General features: G+C 41.6%; 2 protein-coding genes and 1 pseudogene across 2 annotated transcripts in view; 2 read left to right on the forward strand and 1 right to left on the reverse strand.

Moving 5' to 3' along the window:
- The first annotated feature begins 757 nt into the window (after positions 1–757).
- LOC114580044 lies at positions 758–1,294 on the forward strand. The gene has a single exon (XM_028696481.1). The coding sequence runs from the start codon at positions 758–760 to the stop codon at positions 1,292–1,294; it is 537 nt and encodes a 178-aa protein (XP_028552314.1).
- A 4,062-nt stretch (positions 1,295–5,356) lies between these two features.
- LOC110110880 lies at positions 5,357–7,791 on the reverse strand (annotated as a pseudogene).
- Positions 7,792–8,342: 551 nt separating this feature from the next.
- LOC110110881 (F-box/kelch-repeat protein SKIP20-like) overlaps positions 8,343–10,789 on the forward strand; it is a 3,657-nt gene continuing 1,210 nt past the window's right edge. Inside the window, exons 1-3 of the mRNA XM_028696482.1 lie at positions 8,343–8,417; positions 8,723–8,775; positions 9,050–9,129. Coding sequence (XP_028552315.1) covers positions 8,343–8,417; positions 8,723–8,775; positions 9,050–9,129 — 208 coding nt within the window. The remainder of the gene's footprint in view (positions 8,418–8,722; positions 8,776–9,049; positions 9,130–10,789) is intronic.

A 10,789-nucleotide genomic window follows, 5' to 3' on the forward strand; every position in this document is an offset into this window, starting at 1 on the left:
AGTATTCAAGAAAAGTTAGAACTGAATTCCATATGGTCTCTCTCTTAGGCAATTAATTTTGGTCTAAAAGTGGAAATGCAGCAGCATCGAGCTCCCAGATTTGTGAACCCTCGAAGGGCGCCCCTGGACATGTCAAATGAGCTTAATAAAGGAGCTTCCGCCTCTACCAAATCTGCTATTAATGCCCCGACCCCGCCATCAAGGCCAAGTGTTCAAAGTCCTGAGAACAAAAACCTATCCAGAGCCAAAACTGCACCTCCAAACAATCCTTATGCTAAGCCATCGACCTTAAAATGCTTTCGTTGTTTCAGCCCGGCCACAAATCCAACGAATGCCCCCAACGACAGCAATTGCAGCTACTAGAAACTGAAGAAGGTGAGGCATTGAATCCTTCCAATACCGGAGAAGAAGAATTCAAAGATGTCGAAGGCGACGAAGGTGACCCGCTGATGTGCGTCCTCGAGAAGTTGCTGATAGCTCCTCGCCAAGCTATATGTCCCAACGGAATGCCATTTTTAAGGCCCGTTGCACTATTAATGGCAAGGTTTGCGACCTTCTCATTGACAGCGGCTGTACAAAGAACATCATCTCTCGTTCCGTTGTCCAAGCCCTTCATCTCAAAACGATACATAATCCGCAACCGTATAAGATTAGTTGGGTTAAGAAGGGGATTGACATACCAATGACAGAGATGTGTCAAGTTACTTTTTCCATCGGGCGACAGTATGTGTGCGAAGTGCTATGTGATGTACTAGACATGGATGTCTGTCACTTAATCCTTGGCCGACCATGGCAGTTTGATGCTGGTGTTATGTATGACGATCGAGCCAACACGTATTCGTTGGAGTGGAAGGGAAAACGCCTCCGATTGCTACTAGGCGCCCACGATGGCAAGCAACCCACTCCCAACGCCACACCTGCTTCTGTGATGCAGATCGTCTCAGGTCCGACTTTGTTGTTGAGTTGGCGAGATTCTTCTACCTTGTGGGCACTTATAGTTACCGACGCCACGAGCTCTCCGACTGCCCAAACTCCTGATATCCTTGCAGAATTACTTGAGGAATTCGACGATTTATGCCCTCAAGAACTCTCGGCCATTCTTCCCCCATTGCGAAAAATTCAGCATCAAATTGATCTCCATCCTAATGCATCCCTACCGAACCTGCCTCATTACCGGCTCAATCCAACTGAGCAACAAATCATGCAGGGAATTATCGAAGAGCTATTGAGTAAACAGCTTATCCAGGCCAGCATCAGTCCCTGTGCAGTCCCAGCCTTGCTTATTCCTTCCTAAGAAGAACAGTGAATGGCGACTATGTCTAGATAGTCGAGCCATCAATAAAATAACGATCAAGTATCATATCCCGTGTGACGCGCGTTGCGTGCCCGTCGCCTACCAACTTAATCGTGACGTGCCTGCCTGCTCGAGTCGCATTACCGCCTACGCGAGTCTCGTCGCCGCCTAGCGCCTGCCCTGCTTTTCTTGCACCGCCAGCATTTTTTGCACGGCCGCTACCATCTCTCGCTGCCATCTCCGCGATCGTCGCCTGTGCAAAAAATGCCGAATGACCGATCCCCAAGCGGGTTGGGTCGGGTTGACCCGACCCCAAAGCTGGTGGGGTTCGGGTCCAGAAAATTGATCTGTTTGCAAAAACAGGTTGGGTTGACCAGAATCCGAATAGTGCCGGGTCAGTTCTCGGTTCAACCCAAACCCGACCCTGAATCGAAATTGACACCCCTAGCTGGAAGTCTAGAACTTCAAAATCAAAATTTGAAAAACAATAAGATTAGTTATAACACTCATTTCATTGAGTGGTTGATTTAGGTCATAAAATGATAATTTTATATGAGTGAAGTTGAATTGATCTTTTTAAATTTTTTTTGTATTATTTAATAACAAACTAATTAGGTCCTTAATTTTTTTTCTTACAAATAATTAACACTTAGAGAGGAAAAAAATGATTATTCTCTTAAGAAAATGAGGCCATGTGGCTTTTTTTTATATATAAATATTAAGGCTTTAATTGGTACAACTTTCTTACAATTTTTAAAAACAGATTTTTAGAAATTTTTTTTTATTAAAAAGCCGCTTTTTTACTTTTTATTTTTTTATATTAAAAAGCCGCTTTAAAAAGCTGATCCAAATCTTTTAGGATGACTTACTTACTATTTTTAAAAATAATTTTTTAATATAAAATTTGCATTAAAATATTATTTTAAAAAACAATAAAAAAATTCCTTGTGGCTTTCTTGTTGCTTTATGAGGCAACTTTCTTTTACAAAAATTTTTAGCTCAAAGAATTTTTGTACTAAAAAAAATATTTTAAAAAATAGTAAGAAAATTGTCCAAAACGAAATGTTATGTTTTATTTGGAACAATTTTCTTACTACTTTCTAAAACAACTTTCTAATTTAAAATTTTCTAGTTCAAAAATGTTTTAATTAAAAGCTGCTTCAAAAAATAGTAAGCAAGTCGTCCCAAATGAAGCATTTAGTCTACCCTATCACACTTCAGCTTACCAAAGCTCCTTTAGTCAAAAGTCAAAACATTCTGTAAGCGCAGTGAGCTGGCAATGAAGAACAATTTATAATAAGCAATAAAAAAACCGTCCCAACCGAAGCCTTAATCTTTTGCTTTTGGCTTCATCAACAATCTGTAAGTTGTGCTTCATTGCCAAAGGATTGTGTTTAGGCATGCAGCATGATAACAATCCCACGATATATATCCTTTTGCTTTGTAGTTTTTGGCTTAAAAAGTCTAAGTTTAGGTTTTGGCTTCCTTAGATCATTTTCTTATTATTTTGTATAGTAGCTTTTAAGTGCTTTTTTTTTTTTAATTTAAAAAAAAAGGTTAAAAGCTGTCTCAAACTATTAGAACAGCAAAATGAAAACCTGACTTCTTTCTGTCCTATAAGAGTGTGACACGTGTAAAGCATACTGTGTAAACATCTATATATAGCTGTGTTATAATGGTTAATAAAATGAATTCATAATTTCCTTTCCACTGTTTCTACTTGTATTCTTTCGTTCTCATTAATCGTTCTTGTTGAAATCCAAGTTTTCTGAATTTAGATTTGTACTATGAGCCTTTGACTTGTGGAAATATAAGTCTATTGTGGTATGGGGAACAGGTTCATAGTTTATGTACAAAGTTTGGGCTTGAAAAAAATGCATTCGTGATGATCCTGCTAAAACCTGCTCTCATTCAGACCAAGAAGACAACACAATGAAGACTCATAGTGAAGAGATGTCTATATCTATGGGTGAATTTTCAAATGGAGAACTAGTTAATTAATCTGTCTCCTAGGTGTTTTGCAAATTCTTGTAGTTATGGTTAAATGAATAAGTAATGATTTTAATGGTTTTCTTAATGACTGTAGATATGCAGAGCTGTACTCATTGAATCTAATTTATGCCACTGTTAAGGTAAGATGCTTTCCCTCTGATTTCATTCAGGATTTCAGTTGATGCGATTATTGCATCGCTATTTCATGGCATTCTGCTGCGTGGGATCTGGTGTGGAACCGCAAATCACCTGCAGAAAATAGAGAAGAGAAAGCAAACCGAGGAAGACAGGGGAAGAAAGGCAAGAAACCTTTGTAAAGGAATTTGGTATATTCTTTTCTGTCTTTTCCCTCAGCTGTCAGGCTACTTATATGCAAAAGTATAAAGAGGAAGAGTGGTCCTCAAAACGGAAAAGAGAAACTACTAGTGGAGCCGATATATGGCATCCAAATGGAAAATAAGAAAATGCAGTAATAACTAAGGAGTAGTGGTAGCTTAGCCTGGTTGTGTTGCTCCGTCGGATTAGGATAACCCACATCAGGTCTCCCCTGCTGTAGAATTTTCCTCACCTGAGGAAATGTCTTGAACTATGCCTGTGTCTGGGGATTTGAAAGCGTAGATATCGGAGACATTAAAAGTGGCTGGCGTAAGGAAATTTGGTGGGAGATCAACAATGTACGCATTGTCATTGATTCGCCGGAGGATTGGGACTGGGCCAATCTTGCGGGGGCTCAGTTTTGAGTATGTCCCAGGTTGAAAGCGCTCACGGCGAAGACGGACCATAACAAGATTGAATATTTTCTCACGCCGGTGAGAGTCAGCCAACTGTTTGTAAGTGTCATTTGCTTGTTGTAGCTTCAGTCGGACGTCTTCCAACATGCGAACGTAGGTTTCTGAAGCTTCAGTAGCCACTTTACTTCGGCATTGCGGTAGAACAGTAACATCAACGACATGGTTCGGCACATTAGTATAAACAATGCTGAATGGACACTTACCCGTCGATCGATTTGCCATGGAGTTGTATGCAAACTCCGCTTGTCCGAGGAAATCATCCCATTGTTTTGGGTGTTCATGAGCTAGGCAATGGAGCATATTGCCCAGTGTGCGGTTGACAACCTCAGTCTGGCCATCGGACTGAGGATGATATGCAGAGCTCAGTTTAATTTTGGTGTGTAGCCTTTTCCAAAGCTCACGCCAAAAGTGACTAATAAACTTTACATCACGATCGGATGTACTACTGCGGGGAATACCATGGAGGCGCACGATCTCCTTGAAGAAAAGGATTGCCACATTAAGCGCGTCAAAAGTCTTTTTGCAAGATAAAAAGTGTGCCATCTTTGAAAAACGATCAACTACCACCATGATCGAATCAGCGCCGCGCTTCGTCTTCGGCAAACCCAGTACAAAATCCATGCTGAGGTCTTCCCATATTGAGTTAGGCACGGGTAATGGCATATATAAGCCAGTATTTTGGCTAGTACCTTTACATTGTTGGCAGATTGGGCATCGTTCCACGAAACGAATGACATCCCTGGTGATATGTGGCCAATAAAACCTCCTTTGTAATTGCTCCAGCGTCTTCGTTCTACCTGCATGAGCGGCCAACCCGCCGTTGTGTAGTTCCTGTATCAGATACTCCCGCCAGGAAGATTCGGGGATGCACAGCAAATTCCCCTTGAAGAGGTAGTTGTGTCGGATTGAGAAGTCTTTACAAGGCACCGGTGGTGAGCTAGACAGCAATCGCCAAGGTTCTGAAAAATCTTTGTCAGAGGCGTATAATTCTTGCAATGACTCAAGGCCCTGTATGTCTGTTTGGAGCTGAGTAATCAGAGCTGTTCGGCGGCTAAGAGCGTCGGCGACCCGATTCTGCGCTCCAGACTTGTGTTTTAGAACAAAACTGAACCTTTGCAAAAAGGTTACCCACATCGCGTGCATCTTGTTCACGGTCTTTTGGCTGTTAATGTACTGGAGAGCGTGGTTGTCGCTACACAAAATGAAATCTTGATGCAGCAAGTAATGTTCCCATTGCTTCAATGCGCGCACTACAGCGTACACCTCTTGCTCATAGGCAGACCAATTCTGCCGGGCGGGGCTTAACTTCTCACTGAAGAACTCGACTGGGCGATCTTCCTGCGACAGGACAGCTCCAACTCCAATTGCAGACGCGTCCGTATCCACATGGAAGGGTTTCTGGAAGTTAGGCACAGCCAAAACAGGAGCCGCTTTAAGGCCTCTTTAAGTGTGCTGAAACTGCGCTCTTGTTCAGGTCCCCATTGAAAAATCTTCTGTTTGAGGCAGTCGGTGATCGGCGCAATGATGATGCTGAAGCCCCGAATGAATCGCCGATAGAAATTGGCCAATCCCACGAAGCTCCGAACCTCCGCTACAGACATTGGAGATGGCCAATTGGTGATCGCAGCGACCTTCTGCTGATCCATGTGGACACCTTCATATGACACTATGAACCCGAGGAAGTGCACCGAATCTGTGGCGAATTCACATTTCGACATGTTAATGAACAATTTATGCAGCCTCAAGAGGGTCAAGATAGAGATGAGATGCTCAAGATGGTCCTGCATTGTTGGGCTGAAGACCAAGATGTCGTCGAAGTAGACGACGCAACACTTTCCCAAAACTGGTTTGAGGATCTCATTCATGAGCCTCATAAATGTGGCCGAAGCATTGCAGAGGCCAAACGGCATTACTTGCCACTCATACAGCCCCTCGCGGGTCTTGAACGCCGTCTTCTACTCGTCGCCCGGACGGATACGTATCTGGTGATACCCGCTCCGCAGGTCTAGCTTCGTAAAGATGGAGGCTCCAGCCAGTTTATCTAACATATCCTTCAGGCGTGGCACGGGGAAACGATACTTAATCGTTATTTTGTTAATGGCTCTGCTGTCAACGCACATACGCCAAGTCCCATCCTTTTTGGGCACGAGGAGAGCGGGGACTGCGCAGGGGCTTAAGCTCGGTTGAATTAATTTCTTCTGAAGCAAGTCGTCTACAATTTCCTGTAGAGCAGCGTGTTCCCGTGGACTCATCTTGTAATGAGGTAAGTTTGGCAATGAGGCCCCTGGCTGGAAGTCAATTTGATGCTGCAAGTTTCGGAGGGGTGGCAATTCACTCGGCAACTCACTTGGCCAGACATCAGCAAATTGGTGCAGGATGCCCTGAACGGCTGGCGGCAGCTGAGAAAAAGGCGTGACATATTCAGGGGATGTAGTCACCAATGCATATATGGTCTCAGATTCTTGCCATGATTGAATCAGTTGTTGCCCTGAAACAATGTACATTGCGGTTTTATCAGGTGACTCCTTGCCAAGAGTGCTACCAGCGTGAGGCAATAGTCGAATTCGTCGATTTTTCCAATCGAATGAGTACGTGTTATTTCGACCATCATACATAGCACCAACGTCGAATTGCCACGGTCGCCCAAGTATCATGTGGCAAATGTCCATTTCAAGGACATCACAGAGGACCTCACATATGTAATTCCTCCCTATCGAAAACGTCACCCGGCACATTTCGGAGACGACGATCTCAACGCCCCGTTTTACCCAGCTAATCTTATAAGGTTGAGGATTCTTCGTCGTCTTTAGTTGTAATTTCTGCACCAGTGCTTTAGAGATAACATTCTCAGTACACCCACTGTCTATGAGTACATCGCAGACACTCCCATTGATGGTACAACGAGTGCGAAAAATAGCATGCCTCTGATTGTTATTCCCCTGACGAGGGGCTAACAAAAGTCTTTCGAGAATGCAAGCTACCGATTCTCCCTCGTCCGCCTGAAGTTCTTCAAAGTCACGCTCATTAACTGCATCCGCTGCTAGATACTCTTCCTCCTGTTCGCCATCCATCAGCTGGATCTGTTGCCTATTCGGACACTCGTTAGATTTATGCCCTGGCTGAAAGCAACGATAGCACTTCAGAGTGATTGGCTTGGCATAAGGATTGCTCTCACGCAGGGGGAGTTTCTGTCGCAATCCTGATTTTGGTTCAGCTCCTAGCACACCCGCACCCCCTGGTTGAGGCGTTGCCGATTTCAACCCACTAGTATTCACCTGCTTTACAATGTCCCCAGCCGGTTCCGGAACAAACCGTCGCGTGTAAGATCCACGAGGTTGGCGATTGAGCTGAATCTCAGCTTTGGTGGCATAATTAACAGCTTGCGACAACGTCCAGACCGAATTCAATTCTAGCTTATCCTGAATGGCTTCTTTTAACCCACCGATGTATCGTGCCACCAACTGACTTTCGGATTCGCTGAGATTGTTCCGGGCACTCAACCTGTAGAACTCCTCGGTGTACTCATTTACTGTTCTATTGCCTTGGGAGCAATGCTGATATTGAAGGTAAAGCATCTGTTCAAAGTCAGTAGGAAGGAAATGTCCCCGGAGAAGACGTTTCATCCGAAACCAGCTAGTAATGCTACTCTTGCCTTCACGTCTCCTTGACTGGATTAACTGCATCCACCACGCTCCAGCCCCTTCCTTCAATCGGCAGGCAACATATTTGACCTGCTTCTATGGTGCGATCTCCATATAGTCGAAGAATGCTTCGACAGCTCTTTCCCAATCCAAGTACTCCTCGATATTCAACCTGCCATCAAAAAAGGGAATATCTAATTTAATTCGAAAGTCACCGTGTTGGCGGTGGTAAGGCTGCTCCCGCCTCGGCCGATCGTAATAGTTCGGTCGTTCCTCGCCTCCGGTGTCCGACGCTCCCGGATGATGAGGAAATTCGGTTCCCTCCTCTGAATCGGAGGCGTTATGAATCGCTGGTGTTGGTCTACGCCCATATTGATGCCGCCGCGCCGGTATGGTTGCCGGTGCCATCGGTCTACCAGCTCCTTGAAGGGGTTGATTCGCGCGCAATGATCGCATCTCCGTGCGCATCTCGGCAGCGAATCGGAAGAACTCAGCAGTGAGTACTTCCATCTGTTGCGCAATGCCCGTCTGCGCTGTCCACAGGGCTTCCAAGCTCCGATCGTCGTCGAGAGTGGAGCGTTTGCTTCCTTCCGCCATTGTCGCTCTAACCGAGCTCTGATACCAATGTGGTGTGGAACCGCAAATCACCTGCAGAAAATAGAGAAGAGAAAGCAAACCGAGGAAGACAGGGGAAGAAAGGCAAGAAACCTTTGTAAAGGAATTTGGTATATTCTTTTCTATCTTTTCCCTCAGCTGTCAGGCTACTTATATGCAAAAGTATAAAGAGGAAGAGTGGTCCTCAAAACGGAAAAGAGAAACTACTAGTGGAGCCGATATATGGCATCCAAATGGAAAATAAGAAAATGCAGTAATAACTAAGGAGTAGTGGTAGCTTAGCCTGGTTGTGTTGCTCCGTCGGATTAGGATAACCCACATCAGGATCTGAGGTAAACAACTGTCCAAACATTCTCTTTGTTTAGACATTTATTTAGCTCTATTTTCAGTTAACTGATGAGAATGGCCGGTCACAGGTTCTTTACATCATTCTTGGGAGCATGTTATATAAATATTCGAATAAAAAAGATAATCTGGGAAACTTAATCTAAAATTGGCGTTCATCATAACTTGGGTTCTGATGGCTTTTTAAACAGTATCCTTGGGAGCATGTTATACTGCTGAGGATCTAATGCTCTTGATGCTTATTGGTTATCCTTGGTTTTCCAGATTCTGCAGACCCTCACAGTTCAAGGCTTGAGTTCTAGTGGTTCAGTTCCTGGAGGACGAACATTTTTTTATAATTAAAAAGCTTTAAATTTAGTATTTAACTGCAGATTGTTAACTGTTAATTTTGTTAGCAATGATCAGCATCTTCAAGATAGCATGATTGGCATTGATGAAGAGGCTTTAGAAAGTAGAAGATACAAACATCTTCATGCTAAAAAGCCAAATTATGTGCATAAAAAGTTGTTAATCAAACATGAACATTCGTTGTAGCTAGAGATTACAACATGTGGGAATAAGACGACAACTTTTACTATGGGAGTGAGATTCCTTGTCGGACAAGCTGTTAATGCGACAACCTTCATAGCTGATGACCTTCGCAATGGTCAACTATAGAAGTTATAGTTGATTATTTTGTAAGCATTAAAATTTTAGAATTGAGATTTCAGAGATTATATTTTGTTTTTTTAATTGATGAATGTATTTTTAAAAGTATATGAATGAATGCAATTTTCATTTTCTTCTAGCAAATTCTTGTTTACTACATTTAAGAATGATTTTTTTTTAAATCATTACTTGTTATTTTTGTTATTTCAATGTAATAAAAATAGAGTTTTTTATTTAATATGTATTTTATGTCTAATTAATGAGAAGTAATTAGATGTGATAATATCAAAGAGTGATTAATTAATCTTAAATGTTTTAGCAAAGGTACAATAATTGAATAATAAATAAATTTTACTAAATATGACCAAAATTGATATGCATTAATAACCACATTTCATGAAATTAAAAGGGCTTGTGATTTACTTGGTTGATCTTTTTTGTGACCAATTTTTATTTTGGTCGCTATTAACGAATGTGATAAATAAAATTAATAATTAAAATATTAAATAGCATCCAAATAATTAATCATTAGCGTCAAAAAAAATGGTCGCTAAAATGTACTCATTTTAGCGACCAATATTAATTGGTGGTCACTAATTTAGCAACCAAAAAAAGTTTTGGTCGCTAAAAGTCTCAGCGACGAGGCAACTGCGACAACCCAGCGACCCAAAAATTTTTAGTCGCTATTTATTTTAGCGACCAAATTATCTTTATTAGCGACCAATTTAGATGGTCGCTAATAACCTTTTTTTCTTGTAGTGATCGCTCAGGCATTCCCTGAGATTTCTTCATGATATTACAGAGCTATATATAGATGTTTACCCAAAATTAATATGCTTTACACGTGTCACACTTTTATAGGACATCAAGAAGTCAGGTTTTCATTTTGCTGTTCTAATACAAACAAATCCTTAATTGCTTTTGAAGAAGTTGAAATGATGCTTTTGCAAATGTGGGATTTATATTGCTAACCCATAATTTGTATTTGAATATTGGTATTTATTTATGTTTAAATAATATCAAGCATATCATTACTATTAAAATTTTTTAAATGAAATTTATATTAAAATGTTATATTAATAAATATCAACTTTTGATATTAATTAAGTATGTAGGAATTACGAGGTATACATGTAAATATCGCTTTGAAATTTTGTTTTAAAATTAAAATAAGTGCTCTTTGTAGCTTTTGGCTTGGGAAAGTTCAAGGGTTTATTTGTCAAAAATTAATTTGCAGGAAATTAAAGCTTTTAAAGTAAATAAAAACAGATGTACTGCTCATCTATTTAAGCAAATTTGCCATTTACTTGAATTCACATTTATTCCTCATGAATGGATGCAACAGTCTATATATGGATGCAACAATTCATTCGGGGCAACTCATCTTTTTCAAGCAAATTAGCAGCTAGCTGGTTGTCTAAATTGGCGACTTCCTGGACGCTCCGCCAGCTTTAGGCATTGGC

The sequence above is a fragment of the Dendrobium catenatum genome, unplaced genomic scaffold, assembly GCF_001605985.2.
Source record: "Dendrobium catenatum unplaced genomic scaffold, ASM160598v2 fragScaff_scaffold_743, whole genome shotgun sequence".
NCBI lineage: Eukaryota > Viridiplantae > Streptophyta > Magnoliopsida > Asparagales > Orchidaceae > Dendrobium > Dendrobium catenatum.

Bases quoted from the DNA above. Each gene is read 5' to 3' on its own strand.
- LOC114580044 (XM_028696481.1), top strand. From the start codon at position 758: ATGGATGTCTGTCACTTAATCCTTGGCCGACCATGGCAGTTTGATGCT.